This window comes from Maniola jurtina, chromosome 6, assembly GCF_905333055.1.
Source record: "Maniola jurtina chromosome 6, ilManJurt1.1, whole genome shotgun sequence".
NCBI classification, from domain to species: Eukaryota; Metazoa; Arthropoda; class Insecta; order Lepidoptera; family Nymphalidae; genus Maniola; species Maniola jurtina.
In genome coordinates, this window is record NC_060034.1 from 5,477,263 (window position 1) to 5,503,151 (window position 25,889).

Here is a 25,889-nt window from a genome sequence, read left to right on the forward strand (position 1 = left end):
CACTGTGTACAAAAAGTACATTTTGTGTCCTGTGGTATATTTTACCGATACTTTCTGTATTTTGTTTGTCGCAAGCATGTAGAGGTGCCATGTGGCAGTCACAAGTTAACCTTATCTGCGGCGTAATAGTATCTATGGTAGTACTGTCACATGGCTAATCATAATCTGTCACTGTCAGACTATTGTCAGTGTCAAATCCAAAAGTTTGCCGCCAAAAACTTCGCCGGAAAGTAGTGTTTTTATTTTTTATGTGAAATTGTTATTTATCCCTGATAATAATATTGTATTTAGGTGCATTTAATAATTTAACAATTAAATTTGCGAACATATGAAAACATTAAGACGTTAACATGCAACAAAATGGCACTGAAAACCCAATCGCAATGCACGAGGAGTATCACTATTTAAACCTCGTAAAGACAATTATTGAGACTGGTTTGTAACTATTTTCCTTCAGAATTCATTAGATACTTTTGCTAACTGATATATTATGTACTTATCTATACAATTATTTGCAGGAGACAAAAGAATTGACAGGACTGGCGTTGGTACCTTATCAATCCTTGGAGCAATGCAAAGATACTCTCTGCGTAATAATATTCTGCCACTCTTGACGACTAAACGCGTTTTCGTTAGAGGAGTAATTGAGGAACTACTGTGGATGATATCTGGGTCTACAGATAGCAAAGTTTTAGCCAGCAAGGGAGTACATATTTGGGATGCTAATGGTTCCAGAGCTTTTCTAGATAATCTTGGATTTACTGAGCGTGAAGAAGGTAATTTAATAACTATTTTAAGTCTGCCTATTTTGTTTTCAAATGAAATAATTTCATTCTCATTCTAATTTATGTACTTTATAGGTGATCTTGGACCAGTGTATGGGTTCCAGTGGAGACACAGCGGAGCTAAGTATATTGATGCCAAAACAGACTACACAGGACAAGGCATTGACCAGCTACAAAATGTTATTAACACTATCAAGTAATGATCATTTGAAAATTACCTTTCCTAGATATCCTTAAGCCTTTGCTTATAAAATATAAATAATAAATAATAATAAATAAATTGTTTATTGCAGCCAAAATTTTACAAAAGTTACAACTTATTCTAGACAAAATTACAACTAAAACAACTAAAATATAATTTAAAATAATTTAGTATAACCTAACAAAACTGACAAAACTGGCACAAATTATATTGTTGATCCACTGTCCCTAAACTCGGTAGAACCTGTATGTTAGGCGACAGTGCAAATATAAAGAGCTGTTTGTACCCTGACCTAGTTAGGTCAGGTAATGGTAAAACAATTTTATGTTTAACTATACATATAAAGAATTTACTTTACTGTTACTGTAAAATTGTGTAAACTGTTACACCAATAATCTAATTTCAGAACCAATCCTAGCGACCGAAGAATGTTGATGTGTGCTTGGAACCCATCAGACCTAGGCAAGATGGCCCTTCCTCCCTGTCACTGCCTGGCGCAGTTCCACGTAGCTGGCGGCAGACTCTCCTGCTTGCTATACCAACGGAGTGCTGATATGGGCTTAGGAGTCCCATTCAACATTGCCAGTTATGCTCTGTTGACACATATGATTGCACATATCACTGGATTAGAGGTATGTCTCCTTGTGTATAATGCTTTATTCTAAATACACCAGTTTAGTGAATCTAATAGGAATGGAAACTAGTGCTATCCTTTTCCACAAAGAGCATTGTGAAAGGGATAGCAATAAATAAAAACATGCCATTTTAGTTTCGTACAATTGAATTAGCCAGCATTGCACACTGCTTTGAAGTTTTCCTCATTAGTTAATACTATTTGATAGATAAGGTCCCTCAAATAAATCTTTCTAAAAATGATCCTCTAATAAATTTTCACCTGATTACAATATACAGTACTTTATTTTTTAACCATGTCATACAAACTATTCCGATTTCAGAGCATCCCCTTCTTCTTTGAGCCATTGAGTATTTTTAGTCAAAATGATTTTCTTTGCAGGCTGGTGAGTTTGTTCACACCACCGGAGACACTCATGTATACCTAAACCACATTGAACCACTGAAAAAACAATTGGAGAGGGAGCCAAGGCCCTTCCCAACTTTGGAGTTTGCTCGAAAAATTGAGTGCATTGATGACTTCAAGTATGAAGATTTTATTATTAAAAACTATAACCCTTACCCAAAGATTGATATGGAAATGGCTGTGTAACTTAAATTATTGTTTTATCCACAAGTATAATTAGAACTACCAGTAGGTAGGTTTAGGCATAGGATAGTTATTATTGTTAGAAAAAGTATTAAACATAGTTTTGTATAAAACAGATAATTTCTATTGCAAAAAACGTTACCTTCAGTATTCTATCTTGGATGAATAAATACTCTATTCTATAAATAAAATCAATGATTTGAACATTATTTAAAAATTAAAATAAATTATCACTTCATACAAGTGTGCTCACATACGTAAGAGGATGATTCTACTGTCATAAGCACTTATCTCAAAAATGCTGAAGAGATTTTATTTTTGTACTTATTCTATCTATTGGTCTCTTACTCACCAATAGATAGAATAGTCTCTAGATTTGTAAGGGTTACCTGTCACCAATGCATAGCCAAAGTAGTATGGCTAAAGAAAACACCACATTACTAGCAAAAGTTTTATTTAAATTAAAACTAAAAATATTTTATATAAAGTATGTGGTACTACAAATCAAAACCCCCATAATTATTAAATTAATGGCAAATTCATACCTATAACTAAGTGATGCTAATAAAATCGTTTTCCATATACAATTGCAAACATTTCAACAATAACAAATTCATAATTTACATCTTAAAATATTTTTAAAGTACTTCATAGGGCTTATAGTTTGTACATTTACTTTCATTGTTGTTTTAAGTCTTATTTAACTTTAACATGGGTTTGATTGCATTTTGATGTCATAAATAATTATAGTATTGATACAAAAAATGTGATTTTTTTTCATCGATTGTAAATAAATTATTAGTAAATGATAAGTTGTCTGAAGATAATAATAATTGTGACAATTTGTAAATAAAAATTATAAAAGTAAATTCTAATCAACACATTTGGTCATCTTGTGATGGCACCTGAAATAAAAGGAAAAGAAAAATTTGTAATTATAATTTATTGTCCACTAATATATCCTCAGTCTAAGCAACTATATTAAGATTATCTTGTTGCAATTATTAGGTACAATAATTGTTGTTATTGGTTGAATGCAAATAACAGAATTTTAACCAATAGTAGTCATCAGACTGATGACATGTTAGCCATTGAACTCACCTGGTGAACAACACGGTCTAAAATAAAACTGAGTTAACATGAAGGTGTCATCAACTGATAGACCATTGCTGAAAATAAATGATGCCTGTAACGTCGTCCGCGCAGATTTACGTATTTAAAAGTCCTGCGGGAACACTTTGAATTTCCAGGATAAAACATAGTCTATGTCACTCTCTAGGTCTTTAACTAAACCCTTGCAAAAAATCTCGTTAATTCGTTGCGACGTAATTAAAAGATAAACCAACAAACAAACAATTTCGCAGTTATAATGTGAGTAGTGATACAACTGGACAGACATTTTTATATTTTTAGAAATGTTGCAGATATTATTAAACTCCAGATAGGTTATAGATTCATTTCTTTTTAAAAAGAGAAGACAAATTCATATGCTTGGGAGTGTGATGTGTGCATGTAGCAGCACAGAATGCATTCATACTGGGGTGGTATTTACACACCTTTGGGTAATTCACCACCTACAAGCAAGCTTCAAAATATGACAGCCCATTACCAGTCTATAATTAATATAGTTACGTTTGGCATGTCAATAAATTAAATTAAACAGTCTTTACCTGAGATACTGATTCATCCAATCTACTACTAGGTACTGGTAAGGCGGCTAGTTGCTCTGTAAGAGCTACAGTTACTTCAGACTCAACTGTTATTTCTACCCATAAAGTATCTGGAAAATAAAAACAAGAAAAAAAATTTTAGTTCAAAAAGACAGAATTACCTAAAATTCACTATAATACATATTATAAGGTAACTAAGACATATTTTAACATTTAATTTTACTGTAGTGAATTTGATAAGTGAGTAATGACTCTTCATTGTATGAATACACTTTTACTTGCTCTAAAATCTATGCTGACAAAAACTTTGTTTTTAACAAAGAAAATGTGTTCACAATGACAATGACTTAGCATAGCAAGACATATATGTATGCATTTTCGTGTGAATACTGTTTCCCTCTCTTACTTCACCATCAGCACCAAGCGATTAATGACATTTTTGTACTAGCTTGGAATTTCTGAAAATTTGAGCTGAGCAAGGTTATGTAGGTCCTACTAAGGACTGACATGAAATCAAAGATTTAAAAATATTATAATATTTAACTCTTGCTACCACAACAGCAGGCTTCACATACCTAGTTGTTTCATAGCCTACATTTGACATATGCCAGTGTAGCTGAAACCTCGAGGTTTTGTCAATAGTTTCATAACCATTGTGAACTGTGCCTGAAGGCAATACATATTTTTTTTAATGAATTTGATTTTAATTTTTTCTCCAAAAAACTTGTACTTTTTCACATACCTAGTTGAATTTGCAAGCAGGGATAGCTTAGTCGCAGCTAGGGGTTTGTGCTGACATATTATCAATCAAACAATTCCTTCTTTTATTTATGTAAATATACATTAAATGCTCACCTCCTATTTGCTCTCCTTTATCAGTAACTAAATGGAAGTAGCCTCTATGCACTCCAGCAACACTGGGTGCTAATAACTTCATTGAAACAGTTGTGGAATGTCCTGGAGGCAAGGGTGGCACATACACTGGTGTGGCTCCTAATGGCTCACCACCAGCTTGTATTAACCTACAACTCCCCGGCCATGCTTCTGTTCCTGTGTTGGCAATACTCCAATTTTGTTCAAAACTGTAATCAAATACAGTTAAATGATTTGAATTTTGTCAGGTTAATTATATCTGCCCTAAATTACTTCATTGCAAATTATGTTTCATTTAGAATAATATTTTTACAAATAAATGTTTTTTACATATATTTGTATTTGTTGTGCTTAGTCATTGCATACATATTACATCATCCAAAATAATAGACTAGTGACAATCCTTACTGAGTAGCAGGTCCTACAGCAGATTCTTGTGTTTGAGCTGCTTTCAGTGCCATAGATGGAAGCTTGGGTGGTAAACTATAATCTAAATAACAACATATTGCTGCCTGCAAATTCCTGAAACAAAAGTTTATAAATTAATATATACCTGACAAATTGCAATTAAAATTCAAAAAAAAAGAAATACTTACCAATTACTCATGTCCAAAAAAAAACTAGCTGTATTGTAATTTAAACTGGGGCCCAAAAGTCTTTGCATTTGACCTATGAGCTCTTCTCTATCAGTTGTGTTCATACAGCTGAACTGTAGGAGGAGGTTCTGGTCAATTTCTCCTTGAGTCTGACTCACCTCTCCAGCCCCGGCTGAACCATCAATATCCATTATGCTTAAAACTAAATCACAGGCACTTTCTTGGAGTCTCAGCACTTCAATGTTGACATATACCCTTTGTTTATGTTCGTCAGCTGACTTCATTCGAATAAATATAATTATACGTTCACTAAAAAGATTAACCTAAACAATATAATGACAAAAATAAAAATAAATTCTTTATTGACAACCACAATACAATAGGTATTATTTCGGAAAAAATTGGATCGCACTTCAGCAGACAGCAACCATTACACACAGACCAATATCACCAGTATCTCGTTAGAGAGTAGTATGTTCCTTGGTCAAAGGACTTCGTCTGTGTTAGCGTTTGCTGGCGCGCGTGTTGTGCCTTTTTGGCGTGTTTTTTTTTTTTGTTAAAAGTGGCCGGTTTTGTGTTTTGGTGCTGGAGCCTGGAAGCACGCTGGAACTGACTGGGAAGCGCTCTAAAGGGCCGCCGCGCGTATGTCGGCGAGCGCCGGTACTGACGAAGTCCATACTTGACATTTTCTATTCTTTGTAAAGCCAGACGAGAAAAAAAAAATGTGTCAATAAATTGTCAAAAACAAAAATGCAAAAAGTGGTTCTCACAGACCACGAATCCGGAGATAGACGACGAAGTTCCATAGATCTGTTTATGATTAGTAGCGAGTACTATACATACCGATAATATCGGATTATATATATAGAAAAATCAATATCTATCTATAATAAACTTTCTTTGTATCATGGTCTTTCTATTTCACCCTCTTATGGCAATTTAACACTATACATTACACGTCTCTTTCCCACAATATAATATAGATGTAAACGGTTGCGGCGAAACGTCACGATGACGTCATGACAGCCTAGTAATTTTAGGGATGAGCTTCGAAAATCGTAATGAATCGCAATTAAATATAGTGTCGCACTTTATCGTAAAAATATCGGTTTTTCGGTTTTCATTTACCGATTTTCGGCAAATAACCGATTTATTCAACTTTTTTTGGTCAACAAAAATAAAACGAAATAAAATAATTTAAATAATTTATTAACGATTTAAAAATCTTATTAACTATTTTTGGTTCAATGACGTGATGGTGATAAATATTAGCACGCTTAAAAATTAAGGTGGATGCGACGGGTCTGCCCGCGAAATTCAAATTTAATTTGGTTTTTCGCAATTTGTTAACTAATACGACAACTTAGGCTTATGGCATTCTATTTGCGACAATAACAGTATCATCCCCAACTATTTATTTAAAAATCTTCACTTGAAAGGGTCCAGTTTAAGAAATTAGTTCTAGTATCCACTATAACCACAAATTAGTCGACGATACTAGAGCTAATTTCTTAAACTGGACCCTTTCAAGTAAAGGTTTTTATATAAACCTGTGAGGATGCTACTGCCATTGGAGCAATTAAAATGCCATAAGCCTAGGTTGTTGTATTAGTTTACAAATTGCGAAAAATCAAATTAAATTTGAATTTCGCGGGCAGACCCGTCTCATGCCCTTAAGGGCCGGCGCACACATGGCGGAGTGCGGCGGAGTTCAGCGCAGAGCATGCCCGCGAAGTTTTCTAATCGCGTGACACATTACGCGAATTTCTACCATAGAATGCGCGAGCACGCGCGGGACTGCGCAAGTATCCGCACGGATGCACAATTAAATTTAGATATTATTTCAATGAGGACAAAGTCGATAATACTTTGACTGTGAAAAATGCTCTGCGCTGCACTCCACCATATGTGCGCCGGCCCTTAAAGTACCTAAACTAAACCTTCGTAGGGTTCCAATGCACCACAACAAACTCAGCTGGGTATTTTTTTGTTATTACCATCTCACAATCACACTTAAAACTAGTCAGATCAATTTAATCATACTATTTTTTTATCATTATCTTTTAGAAAATAAAAACTTTAGATTTCAAGATACATCTCCAAAACGTTGTTTTGAGAGATTATTATAAACTGTATAACAATTAAATATCATAAAATGAATTGCTATAAGTGTAATAATTGTAGTTTTCTGACCAGCGTTTTATATTTAACACAATCGAACGTCTTGTACGAATTATAGAAGACGCAAATGCCAAATTATCGTAGTCTTCATAAAGATATTATTCATTTAAAGTTACTGAGGTCAAGTCTGCCGTCCAACAAAGAGTGCAAATAAGTCGAGTTTTTGGGCAAATTGACTTAAGACCATATCCGTAATCACGAAAATGAGCTCTATATTTTCGCCTTAGACGTCTTTTTTGTATCTTCAGTAGTTTCGGTTCTGTTGGTTATCAAAACTGCAATATGTAATATTACGATTTGTAAGTAGCTAATCATAACCGCGAATATCTCGAAAGTAGTCGAAACCTAGTTATTGCTCTCTTCGTTAGGACGGCAGAAGTATCAACCGATTTAAGTAATAAAATTTACATTGTCAGGAAATACAATACAAAACCAGATAATACAACAAGAATTTTGCATAACAACATGACTTATCTCATACTTATACTGATACTTATACATACTTACATAATGATATACTTTTGTGTCTTATGACACAAAAGTATGTCATTATTATTCAGTTATGTAGTCATGTTTTCAACAATAATAATTGTACTTGATTCTAAAAATACCATTCAAGTGAGTGTCGGATTCGCACAGAAGGGTTCCGCACGATCGTACAAGAAATCTCAAACCAGTGTAATAAAAATGTGCAAATTAATGACGAATGTGATTTAGTTAAACTAATTATTTGATTGGGAACACAAATCTTTAATTTTTTTTGTGATGTAACCATAAGTTCACGGTTTTCAAATTTTTTCGTTCAATTGTGCTATAAGACATTGTCACCAGCCAAATGTCATGATTCCTATTTCGATTCTCCCAAAATGGCAGACACGGGGGGCAGACAGACAGACAACGAAGTGATCCTTTATAGGTTCCTGTTTTCCTTTTGAGGTATGAAACCCTCGACAAATGTAAATCTTTTCCATTAAACTACATTAACCAAAATATATTCTAGTAAAATGTATGAAACAAAAATTTTCAAAATCTATTTATGTGGATTTAGAAAATCATGATCAGTTTACAAATTCATAAAAAAAATAAGTTTACTAAATCAGATATAGATGGCGCTGTTGCCATTAACTTGCATTGTGGCAACTGTGCCACAATGCCACACTGGTTAAAATATCTTGTATAATGATATGGAAACCTTCGTGGGTGAATCCGACTCGCACTTGACCGGATTTTTTATACCTAAAGCCTGACTAAATAAATTCGTTATCATTCCAAAACGCTAAATGGTTGCAATTTTCCGGACAATGCGTTCTTAAAACCACTTTTAGAATGACCACAACCGTTTAAGCTATCGAATAAATTATTTATAAATAAAATTATCTCTGTAATGAAAATGCCATCATCGATGTTTACAGGTATCGTACAATAATCGTCAATTGTTAAAATGTCCATGTATGTCTTCATCCGCATTGACACAGTGAGGGCCACCTCTCTGCTAAAGACTCTTACAGCAAGCTTGACCTGAAAGGTAAAATGAATTATCAATGAATTACACAAATTCGAGCAAATTGTTAGTTATAGTATTATGAGACATAAATCACAACATTTCATGATAATCTTTGACTTTGATTAGATATGTGATGTAACCACAAATTCATGGTTTCGGATTTTTCCCTTTATTAATTATTGTGCTATTAGGACATTGCTAGCTACCAAATGTCATGGATTACATACGGGAAGTATCTCAAGAGCTTTAATTCCCTTGTCTTGATAGAGACACAGATAGACAGACAGAAAACGAAGTATAAGGATTCCTTTTTTCTTTGGAGATACGGAACCCTAAAAATAGAAGATCTAAATGAATTAAAATAAATGCTAATACATAATTCAAGAAATTTTTGGGCTGGGCCTTAAAAATAGTGCCACTGGTGCCGCTATTTTATGCACCAATTGGTCAAACCAATAATTAGTGGGACAAATTGAACTTTAAAATGTTATACAATCTACTTTGTCCTACTTGGAGGGGCAATGTGTAATAAGCCAAAATAAAAATCGGTCAAGTGTGAGTTGGACTCGCACACAAAAGGTTCCGTACCATCGCACAAGACATAACACTATTTAGCACGCTGAAAAACAGACATACAGACAAACGGACGGACAGGTGGACGTGTAAGCGGATGGACAGCGGAGGCTTAGTAATAGAGTCTCATTGGCACCCTGTACGGAACCCTAAAAATTGATACGAGTCGTTGCAATGCTAAATACTTTTGGGTGCTCACACCTGTTTCTTCATAAAATGTTTGTAAAACTTCAGTTTGGTATGGTAAGATGTCTTTACTTGCCTTCATATTATCGACAGAATTTGGTTTCAAATGTCTATCTGTTAGTCGAGTATTCCTTACAGTGCCACCAATCCCACTAAAATTCAATTAAAAAGATTTTAATATGACAGGGACAGTGGAAATATTCCATTCCCGATACTTTTAGTGCAGCCTATGTATGCCTTCTTAACGACTTAAATATAATAAAAATAAAAATATGGGTCTACCTGCTAGGGCCTGCTGCACAGACCAAATTGCAACACCCAAAACTGGGTATCTATAATACTACCATGTACAATCATAGTATTTTGTTCCAAACTAGAGGATGCCCGCGACTTCGTCCGCGTGGATTTAGGTTTTTAAAGATCCCGTGGGAACTGGTTGATTTTCCGGGATAAAAAGTTGCCTATGTCAATTACAGGGACGCAAGCTACCTTGGTACCTTTCATACAAATCGTAAAGCGGATAGGTTTTTAAGAATCCCGTGGGAACTCTTTGATTTTCCGGGATAAAAAGTAGCCTGTGTCCGTCCCCGGGATATAAGCTAACCCTATACCAAATTTCGTCAGAATCGGTTAAACTGTTGGGCCGTGAAAAAGTAGCAGACAGACAGACAGACAGACAGATAGACAGACAGATAGACAGACAGACACACTTTCGCAATTATAATATTAGTATGGATGTTAGATTTAAAGAAAGTATTTATGGAATTGCTATAAAAAAAACAAATAAATAAAAAAGATCTTCATGTGCATCTGACATCTGAAACTGCTGAACCGATTTTTAAAATTCTTAGACCATAAGACCAAATTTCGTCAGAATCGGTTAAACTGTTGGGCCGTGAAAAAGTAGCAGACAGACAGACAGACAGACAGACAGACAGACAGACAGACAGACAGACAGACAGATAGACAGACAGACACACTTTCGCAATTATAATATTAGTATGGATGTTAGATTTAAAGAAAGTATTTATGGAATTGCTATAAAAAAAAACAAATAAATAAACAAGTGTAAATTAAAAATTTATAACACCCCTGACGATCCAAAGTATCTGAGTTTTCCATTATCTGAGTTTTTCAAACATCATTTTCAAATAAATAATTATGTATTTAGGCAACGTCCATCTTGACAACTTGACATTTGTCTATTGACATAATATTATGAACCTAACGGTTATCTAACCTTCTTTTCTACAAGAAAACTAGAAAAGAGCTGATAACTCTTAAACGGCTGAACCAATTTTTTTAGATTATAGCTAAGAACACTCTCGATCAAGCCACCTTTCAAACAAAAAAAACTAAATTAAAATCGGTTCATTCGTTTAGGCGCTACGATGCCACAGACAGATACACAGATACACAGATACACAGATACACAGACACACAGATACACACGTCAAACTTATAACACCCCTCTTTTTGGGTCGGGGGTTAAAAAGATCTTCATGTGCATCTGACATCTGAAACTGCTGAACCGATTTTTAAAATTCTTAGTAGAAAGCTGAGCAATTCATGAGTGACATAGGCTATATTTTATTTTCAAAAAGTTAGAGATCTTTACTAAAATTGTAATTAGCTACCTGTGCATGTCACTTTTTCATAGCTTAACAATAAAACCAATTTAGATGTTTACCAGAAAGATAGCTTGCATCCTGAAGATGGATACCATACTATATATACTGGAAAATTAAATAAAGTCTAAATAACGCCATTATTGTTTTACTACAGACAAAATGACGGGTGTAAGCTTGTATAGTGAATGTAAAATAAGTAGTACAGATTCTTAATATGAGGTGTATGACTATAGTCTACACATTGTATAAAAACAGAAATCAGCCAAGTTTGTGTATTTAATCCTTAGTCTATGACATTCAATTCCATCAGCCTGTATGCGTTCACTGCTAGACATAGGCCTTTCCAAGAGTGGGCCACCAAACACGGTTCTCCACCTTCCGTGTGGACTATACAAATTTCAAACCCCTTAAGGGTTGAATTTTCAAAAATCCCTTAGCTACATCTACCATAATGACTATTTGCATACCAAACAGCCCCATCCATCAAGTAGTTTGAGCTGTGCAATGGTAAGTCAGTCAGTCAGTGATTTTTATATGTATAGATATATGGTATGATATTTAATAAACCACTGTTTTACTTGCCTCAATTTGTTCAGGAATGCATGGTATAGTTCCAACATGTTTCTTTTTCAGTTTTGTAGCTTCTCACACAGCACCTCAGGTGCAGGATTTCACTGTGTTCCCAGTGTAAACACCAATTCAGATGACCAACTCCTTATTCTGGAAAGTTAATGCAGAAACATAAAGTAAATGGTAAATTATATTATCATTCATTAATAGAGTAAATTTTCTTTTTTTAGCTCAACAAAAGAACCAGATTTGGAGAAATCCCACAGAGAAACAGCTTGCATCTGGAGACACAGATAGGCATTTTAAGAGCCATGCTTTTTATCCTAGAAAATTAAAGAGTATCCATCTCATAGATAGGAATTTTGAAAAACCGAAACAAAGTCATGAGTATCAAAGTGTTTATTTTATAGGAAGCTTTGAAGTGTATTAAAGAGTTCACACTTCACAATGAACAACATAATGAACATTTTTAGCCACTCATCACTGAGAATATCCCTGTTTATTTGGTATAATGGATATATTTGGATTTGGCATGTTTAATGAAGAAATTCATCTGAAATTAATCCATACCAATATTATGAACGTGAAAGTGTAACTTAACTTTTCACAGCCTATCCATTTAACCAATTTTGGCGAAATTTTGTGGTGATAGCTTGCATCTTGGAGATGGATGCAGGCTATTTCTTGTTCCATGAAATGAAAGAGTTCTTAAAAATCTAATTCCACGTGGATGAAGTCACAGGCATCATCTATTTGGCACTGAAATAGCTAGCATCCTGGAGGAGACATAGGATACTAATTTTTATCCCAGAAAATGAAAGAGTTCCCATGGGATTTAAAAAATCTAAGTCACGCGAACAAAGTCGCGGGCATCATCTAGTAATAATTATAAGAACTTTTTCCATTGTTTAGTGTAATACTTACTCTGTGATGACAAAACTATGCTTTCCACCTCCGTAATTGCAGTCTTATATAGTTATCATACTGCATGCATGTATGAGAGTCCCTTTAGCCTTTTCCATGCATTCGTTCTCGTCCAGCCACTCTCCTGAGGTAGTTTTTCCAGCAGCTTGCACTTGGAGGTTGTTTTACCTGTCCTTATCGCCTTCACAGTAAGAACACCCCCAGAAGTCCCCAGAACCCCCAGAAGCTGTTTGGTGCATCTTCGGCATTCGCTAGATGTGGGCCACCTTTCATTTGATCTTCGTGAAAACGCAAAATGAAAGTCCAAACCAAGGAATACGTTTCTCAATCGCGGTTATGGTTATTAGCGCTCACTGATTCTTTACACTCGTATACAAAACAAGTATACTCAATTTAAGAAAAAAAGACGATAAATTTCTAAGAAAAACATATGAAACAGTGATTTAAATTGGCTAAAAAGTTTTCGTATTTTATTGATTTCTACGTTACGCCATTTTTGTTTTATCAACACTCAACAGTGTTGTCGACATTTGATTTTATTTCCCCCAAATTCAGATTTTTAATCGTACCTATTGAAATGAGAAATCCAATGAACGACATTGAACATTTTTATATTTTGTATGTTACTGCTACTCTGTTTTATATTACTTTATTCAAAAAATGGTTATCATGTTATATCACTGTAATTTCAAACCTAAATATATTATTTTACTTAAATTTGCTCTATGATTCTTAAAAACCTTTAATTTTGGCAACATGAAATTTAAAGTTAAATCCAATAAAATATACTTTTCTCTATAAAAATCTAAGCTCGTTTTTCTTCCACCTTTAGGGTAAAACCCTTAGCTGGTCACACTCCTCGTGCGACCATTCCATATAACTATAACACATATAGTCATAAAAAAATTTCAAACGTGTGCGTAAAATATAGCTGTGGTAGTGAAGCGAGAAGCTTAATGTCTACCCATACTAATTATGTGAGATAGAAGACATGTACTTGCAATGTACCTAAGCATATTTGAAATACCATAGGATAGCCGGCCCTGGTGGTTCTTACAGCTTCTCACAAAATGATTTATTATTTTGTAATTTGTTATAACTTATAAGACAAACAAATGAATAAATAAATTAACTCTCAAATCTACATTTACATTAAATTAGTACCTAGTGAATGTTACGTTTGTGTATATTATTATTGTATTTGTATCTCCGCCTAATAAGTCCTGAAAACAGTTGGTGATTAATTGAATGCAGCGATTGTGATGTGCCAAAAAATGGAAGTTTTTGAAGCTCAACTTGTTGAACCCAATAAAAAATATGCTTGCCCATTTGAAGGTTGTACTTCAGTGTTTGATAGGCCGTACAGGCTAGCGCAACATCGATTGGCTCATGTTAATGTGGTAAGTACTAAGTACCGACCAAGCAGTCAATGTACCGTAATGGGGTCTCCCTTATGTAACGTGTGAAATCTACATACCTCAAGCTTTATTATTAAGTAAAAATAATTAATGTTATAATTTTTAATTTATGAGACTTATTTGACTTTTTCTATTTAGTTTTACAAACATAATCTCAATATTATAGGGCTCTGAAAAATCCGCATTTTTTTAAGGCATTTCTTAGAAAAGTGTAATATCAGACTAATTAGGTACCAACATAGACTGAACTGGCAACCCTATCTCAATTTCAATGACTCTAAGGAAAAAACTTTGTTTCCTTCTATAAGCTAAATAGTGATTGTATACACCTGCTTAGTATAGGGAAACCTCACTAGTGCAAAAAAATTTTTCCAAGCTAGATAACTGTCTTGGTCTTTGACACTCATCGATGTATATGGATGGGCCCTTCGAAGAAAAAAAATGCGCTCACAAGTTAAAGAGAATTGGCAAAAGTCTCTGAATCACGCATCAGTCGGCCGCACACGCTTTATCGTATCGCACGTGTTTTTGACTGTCGAAAATGCCGTCATATGCGCTCAAATCTTGCAAAAACCGTACGGAAATCCATCAAAAAAAAGATGGGATAACATTTCACTCGTAAGTATATCGTTTTCTCATTTAATTTAATGTATAAGCTGGGTATATTTTTAATTTTGCTATGATTAAAATATTTGCCGCAAAAATATCGTACAATTGGAATACAGAAAGAATGGAGTCGTGTTATTTATTTTTGAAGTGAAACTTTTTATTCGCGTATGACAGACTACTTATGATCATGAATATATTTAACTATGATTGTATGTTTGTAAGTATTTAACTATGTATGTTCGTATATAATTAACTGTTTTACTATGTATGTATATTTGTACTAGTAGACTAGCGATGTTTCCGATATTCGCATCCTCACCCGCAATTGTGAAGCTTACGCATTGATTTGGGCATCCACATCTGCATCTACAATAATAATAATCAATGCGGATAGTCACGCGGATGCGGATGTTGTAAGTTGCGAAAACTATATATGTATGTTTGAGTGTATACATGCTTATATGTATTTTTTATGTATTTAACTATGTATGTTTATGTATGTGTTTAACTATTTAACGATGTGTGTATTTTGTATGTATACGTCGTACGTATGACGTAGCTATATTTTAGCGATTTTGCGGGCATCCGCATCCGCAACGGCGAAGCTGCCGCATTGATAGAGGGTTCCGTACTACAGAAGTTTTTTTGGTTATGGTTTATATTATTACATATTATTTGTGAAAATTCTTTGTTAGATTCATTACATGCTCATATCTGCACTAATAATATTTTTAACGCAAAAAAAATTGACGAAATATTGCACAAAACAGCTCCATTCCATCCTTGTTCTTTTTAATGATAGAGAGTTGACGCTCGCGTCAAATTCACTGACGAGTTCAATGACGTAATATTTATTTTTTTATAGGCTCATTTTTGTAAACGGATTTATATGGGAATGGCATATCCTTATACATCGATGTTGACACTGCAGTGTCTGAAATTGTATGAAGTGAAATTGTCAAAAATTTAAGATTGGGCCCATTGAACATGTCAGTTCACAACAAACAAGTTGAACAAAGTTAACTAGAGTGAGGGAAGTCTCGGTTTGATTCTGAATCAACATTATGTCAAATATTAGGCTATGGGTGCAGTGAAATCAAATAATAATAGTTGATTGCTAGGCTACTTAGCGTCAAATGTAGACTTTTAGTTACAAGTTCCCTAACTGTGGACTGTGACCATGCTCTCTATATTATTAGTTATCACTTTTACAATCATTATCATCATCATTATGTTCCCTCTTTAAAACAAAGTATGATGCAAAAAAATTCTTTATCTCCTTAAGTTCTTATTAATTGAAGTAAACATAAAGAAAATTATCTATTATATATTAATTAATTAGATCAAATAATTACTATTAATAATTACTAATCATATATTAATTAATTAATTAGACAAATATTGCATCATTTCCAGAAACCTTTTGTATGCGAAGAACCAAATTGTGAAAAAGCATACACAAGCAAGAGTCACTTGGACCGTCATATCAAAACTGCACACAAAGAAGCTGCTGAAGTAAATGTACTATACTGGTATGTTCACTAAATTCATTACTACTCATATAACATTTGTACAGCTGTAAAAATTACATGAGTTTGGTTGGTTTACTTTTTGTTTAGACCGTACATTGACATTCTCTATAACAAATTAAACTGTAAATCTAAAATTGTTTATTCAGATTGGATTTACAGTATTTTCCAACATCAGTAAGTACTAAGTAAAGGCAAAGTTCTGAAGAAACCCTTCTAAGTTTTCGGGATAGCAACTATCTTTATGTTATCTCTGAATATTAGCTATATAAGCATTCCAAGTTCTATTCAAATTCGTTCAGTAGTTTCATTGTGAAGTGTATGCACACTTAGACAGACAATAATCCCAAAAAAACATACACACAAATGTGGATAAGGGTTCTTGCACACTAATGCCTATGAGTATGAAAACGCCATTACCATTTTTACTTTTTTAGCTGTCCAAAATGTATGAAGAAGTATGTGAACAGACAAAATCTAAAGAGGCACATAAAAGTCAGCCATATTGATAACAATAAGCCATTCTGCTGTGCTCTCTGCAGAATATATTTCAAGAAAAAGCACCAGTTGAAAGCCCACATGTTTATCCACAATGGGTTGAAACCTTTCAGGTATAATTTGCTTGTTCAACTTAGTTTAATCACATACTGAAACACTTTGTAAAACCAACTCTTTGATTTTTTGGGATCACTAGGTAGATCACAAGCTATCTCTATATCACGTTTCATCAATATTGTTTAAACAGGTGGACTGTGAAAATGTAGCAGACAGACACTTTTTGGTTCATAGAGCCAACATCAAACACTGAATTTTAAGGTGCTGTTAATAATGGAGTTTCAGTATGCCCGCATAGTGAATACTCATACAAAATAAAAGTACCTAATCAAAAATTCCCAGGCCTGTTGGCACTCCAGATCTCCGCACCCCCGACTACTGTTTGAAATAAACCTTTGTGGGCGCTATTATCCTTTCTAATTTTAAGGAAAAAAGTACATTTCTCATTTTAACTCATTTCCTAATTTTTGCTTCATATTAATATTATATAGACACTGTTTAATTCTGTTGTACACAATCTCTAAACTAAACTAAAATAACAGGCTAAAATTTATTGCTATCCCTTTACTAATGCTCCCTGTAGAAAAGGATAGCATTAGATGTAGACCTGCCAATTTAGTTTAGTTTAGAGGTTGTGTACTAGAAATAAAATTAAAATTATTATTAGCAGAAATTGAATATTTCACAGATGTCCAATGTGCGATAGGGACTTTATTACTCTATATGAGAAAAAGAAACACATGCGAAACCACAAGACATATGAATGTGAGCATTGTGAAACAAAGTTTACGAGATGGACTGAGTTGATGCATCATAAAAGAGTGGACCATGTATCTCCAGGTTAGTAAACATTATTCATTTTTTAATTAATCTACCTTTAATTTGAGACTACTCTCTGGTGAACTTTGCACTTCTTCTGACTGAAATGGGGGAAAATCGGCACTGCGTCACCGTCACCGCCATCGCGGAACGGTACTGTTATAAGGAGCTGTGAGAGAGAGAGTAGTCTCACAGTTGTAACCAGCACTGTTGATATAGACTTCGAAATGTGACCTTTAGGCGAGCACTCTATTCCCTCACTCTCAGTCGCCGTGAAAATTTAAAAAATGTTTTGAGTATTTCTTGTATGATGGTACTGAATCCTTCATATGCAAGTCGGATTCGACTTGACCGATTTTTATTTATTTTAAATTACTGTTAATCTTTAGTTTTAGTTTAATTAGTTTCTCATTATGTGGACATCAAAGCCTATGGATATTATCTGTATGTTTTTTTTTTTCAGAATATATTTGCCATGACTGTGGAAAAGTGTTCAAAGAGAGAGGTCACATCATTCGGCACGTCAAAAAGCATATGCCCAATGCACCAGTTAACATATTTTTCTGTCCTTATGATAATTGTCTCAGGTAATCTAAATCCGTATACTAATTATTTTAATTACGAAAGTGTTTCTGTCTATTATCTTTTCACAGCCGATCTGCTTAACTGATTTTTGTCTTTGGTACAAAGATCGCCTGCATCATACTATATAGTACTTTTTATCCTGGAAAATCAAAGAATTCCCATCGGATTTAAAAAAACCTAAATCTATGCAAATAAAGTTGTGGGCATAATCTGATTATTATTTATAAATGAAAATCTATACTTGAAAAAATCTGTGCCGGCTACAATTTTAGGTAGGCATTAATTTCACAGGCACATGCCACCACTGATTTTAATATGTTGTTATGGGATCAACAAATGCCCAAAAAGCCTGCAACCCTTAAGTGGTTCCTCTAGTGCTGGAAATATAATGGGTGGCTGTAATCATTTAACACCAGGAGACCCGCCTGCTCATTAGCTTTTTATTTGTACTTGAAAAAACCATCTTTGATTGGTCAGTTTTGAAAGTAGAACACAATTTGCAACATGCAATGTGTAACCTAAATACTTTATAAGCAAGAGTAAATAGGCATGTTCAAGCAAACCTATACCTCATCATTGCTTTTTGTTATGTATATTTGTTGTCAAGCTCAAAAGCCTATATGGCAATAAATAAAAAACTCTAGACTTAGTCTAGTAAGACCAATGTCAAGTATTTAGCATAATTTATGGTTTGTAGTAAATTTTTTATATTTTTTTTTATATTTCAGACACTACTCTCGCAACAGTAATCTAAAGCAGCATATTTTGGTCAAACATGAAGGGCTGACATTTGACTGTTCACTTTGTGGAGCCAAATTATCTACTAAGGTAATATACTAATCATTTTATAGATTTTAATTAGATTCTGGACAAAATTTAATTCCATAAATTCTGCCAGTAAGAGAAATTCACGGAACAATTTTACGTAAAGAATGTAGCTATATGAAGTTAATAGGAAAAGGGTTTGTGCAAATACGTATCATTCGGCGCTAAGGTCATATCGTATTTATTTTCTAGTCTTTAGAATTTTGTTTGTTTGTATCAGAAGCGTATCAAGCGAAGCTTTGTACAGTTGTTGTTGGGGACTTGCGGGAAGGTTTCTAGCATAGTAACGTGGACAGTAAATTGATAGCGCGCGAGTCGTACATACAAAGAGATATTGCCACACAAGCCAGCATTAGCTAGTGAACTATAAAATCAAAACTTTAGCTAACAATTTCATTTCTTCGTTATGTCAACATCTGTTTTTTAAGGTTTTGTATCGCGAAATATAAATTTAAGTTGATGGCAAAAATTCTTTTTTCCACCAGAAAAAATTATAAATCCCTTTTTTTCTATAATATTATCATATTTATGGTGTACGAGTATGCAGTGCCTTTTTCCTATATGAAGTGCACTCTACTTGGTATACACTGAATATCAAAACAGAATCCGTGAACTTGATTTTTTTTTTTTTCAATTTGTCATTTAATATCGGCCACGACAGTCGTTTATTTTCTTTTAGGTAAAACTAGCCGAACACATAAAAAGCCACAGTCGAACTGAAATAGTTTTAAGAACTTACAAAACTTTAGAAAACGGTCGGAATAAAAGACAAGACGCTGGGGAGTTTAAGTACGAAACCGCGACGAAATTGGCGGGAATCGTAATTGAGAAGAATCTAGAAGGTATCCACCGTGACAGATTCTAATTAAAAACTTGGTACTTTATCCTGGAAAGGATTGTTTATAGACATTTTTTCCACCATTAAAACTTAGAACCATACATTCTTAAAATTTTTGATTATGAAGTTTTGGATCGTTTTTCATTTTTACAATAGTTTTTGAATATCTGTGCTGAGCTTAAGAAAACAAAATGCAATTTTAAAAACATAACCACTTTTTAGCCACCCAACAAAACAAACCTGATATTAAATCAGGTTTGTTTTGTTGGGTGGCTAAAAAGAATTACTTAACCAGATTTAGCTGATGTTCTATGATAGATCTGAGATTTGATGAAGATATGGCTAGGTGGCCTACTATGGGCCTACATCAAACATTTTGGTGTTTGTTAGTTTTTAAGTTGCCTCTTGGTATGCGATCACCTATACACACTCTTTAGTATAAAATAGTTGGTAAAAGTTCAACAAAAAAATGGAAATCATCGTCATCATCATCACCAACCAAGCTGTCTCACTACTGAGCATGAATCTCTCAGAGTGAGAAGGGTTTGGACATAGTGTGAACCAAGTGCGAATTGGTAGACTTAACTCACCTTTGAGAACATTATGGAGAACCCTCAAGCATGCAGATTTCCTCACGACGTTTTCCTTCACCGTTAAAACAAGTGATATGTACTTAATTTCTTAAAACACACATAACTCTAAAAAGTTAGAGATGCGTGTTCAACATTGAACTCTGGACGCCCCGACTAGGAGATGACGTCTTAAGTCTGGACCACTAGGCTATCAAGTGGAGGTAAACTTAGTATAATATAACTTCGCTAAATTAGATTTGTTTCATATGATAATTATTTTAACAGTCTTAGAGTTGCAAAGAAATGTTTTAAATACTTTTTGTATTATTTCTAGGCAAAGTTAAATGAACACGTCGATCGTCACAATCGGCCAGAATTACCTGTTAAAGTTCCTAAAACTCTAGAAACTGGTCGAAAGAAAAGAAAAGATGCGGGAACTATAAGATACGAAACTGCAATGAGGTTAGCTGGTATTGTCAAACAGAAAATAGAAGAAGGCATATCAAGAATTTACTCTGAAAGTATGAATTACCAAGAAAACTTTGAAAATTGTACCAATAACACAAATTCTTGTATTCAGAATGCTGATTTTAGACAGCAAATTAAAAATCATAATGATAAGAAAAGTATAGTTTCCCAAGATTGTGTAAATAGTGACCCAAAGGAACCAAATGTAAGTATTGAAATAAAAATCGAAGCTAACCCCAATGAAAGTACAGAACTTCAAGACAAAGCTGAACAAACCAGTTCTAAACCACCTGAAAATTTTCAACATTTAAATGAAAGCACTACATTATCTAGTCGCCAAAATGAAGGTATAGGTCTTCAAAGAAAGGTTAATACTAATCAACCAGCTAGTCTTATAGAAACCCTAAACCGGCCAATCTTAAGAATAGATCGCAGTGAACCAGCTAGTTCGTCAAACCAAATATCCAATGAGACTATAGATATTCAAGTAAAAATTGAAGCTGATAACAACAACGAACAATACAATAGTGATTTTGAAGAAAATACTGAGTCTTCTAATGTGCCAAATGAATCTATAAATCCAGAACAGGCTGGCACATCCAACCAACAAATAATGGAAATTCCTATCAAAGTAGAACATAAAACAGAGGAACAGAGTAATATAAATGATGATTTGCAATCAAATCTACAAGATGGCTCATCAAATTACCTCAATATACAGTCTTCTGCCACCAATAATGCACTATCTAGTTTACTGCAACTTTACTGGAAAACCATTTTGAATTATCAAGACGTCTAGAACTTCCTTATCAAAATAAAAATTTATAAATTTCAATAAATTACTTATTTAGAAACAAATTTTTCCATCGAAATTTAATGTATTTTTAATTTAATTACTTACTTAAAGTAAAAAGATCTACATGTTATATTTATCATACTTATTATTTAAGTAGGTATTACAGTCTTTTGTTCTCTTTACAGTAAATTGATTTTTCTCAAAAAGTGATACAAATAAGATGATACAATTATTCATGAATGTTTTCCAACCAAATCGATCTATCCAATCTAACTAAACTTGAGTATTTTCTAGCAGCAAGTTACAATTTGTATCAAAAGTTACACAATAGTGTAAAAGGTTATAAAATGGTTATAAAATTATACCTTTATGTCATGATGTAGGAACGAACCTTTGTATATAATTCTAAACTGAATTGTACTATAAAAATAATTTATAGAAAATAAGTTCAAACTATCTATTTCTAAGGTCAATATTGTAGCTAATTCTGTTATACACAACCTTTAAACTAAAATGTATTGCTATCTTTTTTACAATGATCTCTATGAAAAAAGATAGCACGCCTCTCAATTTAGTTCAGAGATTAAGTACAACAAAATTTGCTACATTTATATCGCAGTGAGCGGCTCATAATGATCATCATAAAAGGGATAGTTTTCTCCAACTTGTTTATCTTTTTGTGGGCAAAGGAAATTGGCGAAGCAAATATACAATGTACTGAAGCTGAAGAAATGAGCTTGATTCTAAGCGCAAGTACATTTTAGAGTATTCACATCTTTTTCTTACCAATGTCATAAGAAAAGGATAGATAAACCTAATTTAATTTAGAACTGTCAAACCTCGTGAATAGGTATAGGTACCAGTTGTGAGCCTATTATTTTTTGTAGAGTGCACCAAAATTAGAATCTTTAAATTTAAAATTCATTTTCCCTCCTTTTTTAGTAATATTATATGTAAAAGTTGCAGATATACTCTAAATTTAGTTTTATACAAAAATATCAGAATCGACGCCAATCACTAGATATAGAGAAATCACTGAAGAGTTACCTATCACTATGGTCATAAGTATAAATAAGCTACACTAGCGGCACGCTATGATGGCCGGTTTGACACATTACAATAGTGATGTGGAATGTCAATTTATTCTCGAACAAAAAACAATTAAGTTTTGTTTTTGTACCTGATTAAATAGGTTTAATAAAACAAAAATGTATATGTTTATTTAATTTATTTGAACGAACTGAATATTTGAACGAAAATGAATATACATACTTTATATGCACACAAGAAACATGAATACAAAAGATACCAAAAAAGGTGCCACAAAAGGCCATAATTAATCAGATTCGTCCATACTACTATTTTCACTGTCGTCACTGCTATCATCACATACATTAATAATTATATGTTCGTTTTCTATAATATTATCTATTTTCACATCTCTTTCATAATCTTCCCTTATTAATTTAACAGTTCTATTCACAACCTTTTCCCAGTCTCCTTTAGTCACATGTTCACAAGCTTCTTCTAATAATTTTAGCATTTTTTTTGTGGTAAATGGGGGTTCTGTATTGTGTCTTGCAGCATATCCCTTAATTTGAGCCCACACCAACTCAATCGCATTATACTCACAATGGTAAGGCGGTAACCGTATAACTCTGTGCCCATGTTCTAATGCTATTTCGTCAATGACGTATCGGATCTTGGTTGGTTTGTTTTCTTTTAAAAGACGTACTAATTCCGCTTTTAACATATTCATGTTTGCATCTACGCCATTTTTACGAAGCCATGCGACGATATCAGCTTTCTTTTGGGATTGGGCAGGTGGCTTGTCAATTTGCATCGAGTGGTATGGGGCGTTGTCCATAATTATAATAGATGGTTCAGGGAGGCTACACAACATTGAGGTAAACCATTCAGTAAACTTTTCTCCATTCATGTCTTCATGATAGTCTCCAGTGGTTTTTGACGCAAAAGCCATGAGAGAACCTTCGACAAACCCGTTGATGGTTCCGGCGTGACAAATTATAAGTCGCGATCCTTTTCCTACAGGAACTTTGGAAGTAGATGCTGCTGTGTCATCGTTCCAAGAACGGCCTACAGTATGGTTAGCATTAAGCCATGTTTCATCCAAGAACACAACATTTTGCCAATTTTTGATTTCTTTCACTTGCCGTAAAAAAGTATACCTTGCCATCGCTATATCAAATCTTTCCATCAATATTTTGCGTTTGTTACATTTTTTGTATCGAAATCCAATGGTCTTCAAAATCTTCGTTAAAGAACTTTCCCCACCGAAGAATAATCCAGCTTCCTTCAGTGAATGCACCAACTTTTTTCTTGTTGGATACTCCTTCTGTAAATAGTAGCCGTAAACATGTCTTCGGATAGCATCGGCATCAAAGCTATCGATGCCTACGACTGGTTTTGCTCGTTTTCTCTTTTTTGGTGTGTGAAGTTTATTTTCTTCTGTGCCAGTCTCGCCATATTTTTTTTTAGTTATCCGTCTAACAGTTCGTTGTCCAATATTAAGCGCATCAGCTACGCGTTCAACCACTGACGTTATAGGTAAAATTGGCCCTCCATTTTGAGCTTCACGATCGAAATAGTTACGAAGGCGTATTACGAACTCACGTGTCTGACTATTTAGAACAGTTCTCTGCGTACGTTCGGTCATATCGACGAAATCCACAACAAAGGGCTTGAACAGAGTCCAAATTAACGAGCAAGGGTCAACAGTAATGCAGTATCAATATTTGAAATCCAAAGCCAGGTCAAAACTATATCACAATCGCATTGCACTGACAGTTTATACTTTTCGAAGCAACGTCAATTCGAAACTGCTTTGTTTTGCATTGAGCATTGACGCGAGTTTGCCGGAGGTAGTAGTTGTGCTAGCCAGCGATCCTATGTGACGATCGTATTAGATTCCATTTTTAAAAATTTATTGATATTTTTTTGCGATTTCAGAGGTTTGTCCACATAGTGAAAATTGTTCATATTCACAAGTACATTCACCCCTTAAATGGTGCAAACTGATTTTTCTACACTTGTATACATTTAAGAAATCAATTTAATAAATAAATTTTGAGTCCTAAACCTAAAACTACATTCGATAAAATTTATGAATCTCTGCACATCACTATCGTCAATAAAGTAATACAATTATTTCCTTCAAAGTCGTTATCAATTAATACGGAACTTCATGAGCGGACAAACGTCAAACCGGCCATCATAGCGTGCCGCTAGTTTAAAAATAGTGATTTCATTAAATACTATTGTATTTACTTCTCGCATTTCCTTTGCCCACAAGAAGATAAACGATTACCTTCTGATGTCTATCGGCCGCTCGCTCCGACAAGACTGTTTTGTTAATTAAAAAAATCTAAAAGGAGAAACTTTTAACACAACATTACAATAATGTCTAAGATGTACATATAATTATTATTAAACATTTAACGTTTAATATAAAATACAAATTGTGACTGTTTCACGTGCCAGTATAAGTTGTTTAAAATAGCTTCAATACTTTTTTGCTTGATAACGACTGGCATTTTCACCATTATATTCTAGTCTAACGTCGGCTCCTTTATCAATAAGTGGATTTGAACTTTGATGTTCACTTTTGTCACCCCAAAGGCTGCAAAAGGTTAGGACCTAATGCATTGAAGTATTACAAGGAGTAATCAGTGTGCATACTAGCCAAATAGCCTTTTTGTTAACATTTTTGTTTTTATTTTGAACTTAGAAGTAAAAAAAATCATAAATGTTCCTGATCTATGAATAATTGATTACTGCTATCAATATGTACAATAGCTCATAACGTGAGTTTGCACCAAAAAAAAATTAAACATGAATGTTTTACAGGTTGTCGTAATGACTCTCATAACTTGTTTTGCTGAATTTTCGCTCGCACAACAGAAAATCGGGTACCTAAATTCTGTGACAGATTTCAAGA

At 33.8% G+C, this 25,889-nt stretch overlaps 4 protein-coding genes across 4 annotated transcripts; 2 read left to right on the forward strand and 2 right to left on the reverse strand.

Annotated features, from left to right (window-relative positions):
* Positions 1 to 187: 187 nt before the first annotated feature.
* On the forward strand, positions 188 to 2,322 carry LOC123866287 (thymidylate synthase). Its single transcript, XM_045907741.1, has 5 exons — positions 188 to 435; positions 519 to 776; positions 861 to 981; positions 1,394 to 1,619; positions 2,003 to 2,322. Exons 1-5 carry the CDS (start codon positions 351 to 353, stop codon positions 2,210 to 2,212), a joined length of 900 nt encoding a protein of 299 aa, XP_045763697.1. The 5' UTR covers positions 188 to 350; the 3' UTR covers positions 2,213 to 2,322.
* Positions 2,323 to 2,488: 166 nt separating this feature from the next.
* LOC123866288 (protein ILRUN) lies at positions 2,489 to 5,774 on the reverse strand. The gene is made up of 5 exons (XM_045907742.1): positions 5,349 to 5,774; positions 5,161 to 5,274; positions 4,735 to 4,961; positions 3,880 to 3,989; positions 2,489 to 3,114 (listed from the first exon to the last, which is right to left on the reverse strand). Exons 1-5 carry the CDS (start codon positions 5,630 to 5,632, stop codon positions 3,085 to 3,087), a joined length of 765 nt encoding a protein of 254 aa, XP_045763698.1. The 5' UTR covers positions 5,633 to 5,774; the 3' UTR covers positions 2,489 to 3,084.
* Positions 5,775 to 8,583: 2,809 nt separating this feature from the next.
* LOC123866291 lies at positions 8,584 to 13,396 on the reverse strand. Its single transcript, XM_045907745.1, has 4 exons — positions 12,918 to 13,396; positions 12,006 to 12,143; positions 9,869 to 9,944; positions 8,584 to 9,047 (listed from the first exon to the last, which is right to left on the reverse strand). The coding sequence occupies exons 2-4, from the start codon at positions 12,041 to 12,043 to the stop codon at positions 8,793 to 8,795; spliced, it is 369 nt and encodes a 122-aa protein (XP_045763701.1). The 5' UTR covers positions 12,044 to 12,143; positions 12,918 to 13,396; the 3' UTR covers positions 8,584 to 8,792.
* Positions 13,397 to 13,969: 573 nt separating this feature from the next.
* LOC123866286 (transcription factor IIIA-like) lies at positions 13,970 to 22,814 on the forward strand. The gene is made up of 7 exons (XM_045907740.1): positions 13,970 to 14,317; positions 16,361 to 16,476; positions 16,911 to 17,084; positions 17,717 to 17,868; positions 18,311 to 18,434; positions 19,161 to 19,260; positions 21,002 to 22,814. The coding sequence occupies exons 1-7, from the start codon at positions 14,180 to 14,182 to the stop codon at positions 21,932 to 21,934; spliced, it is 1,737 nt and encodes a 578-aa protein (XP_045763696.1). The 5' UTR covers positions 13,970 to 14,179; the 3' UTR covers positions 21,935 to 22,814.
* The last annotated feature ends 3,075 nt before the right edge of the window (positions 22,815 to 25,889 follow it).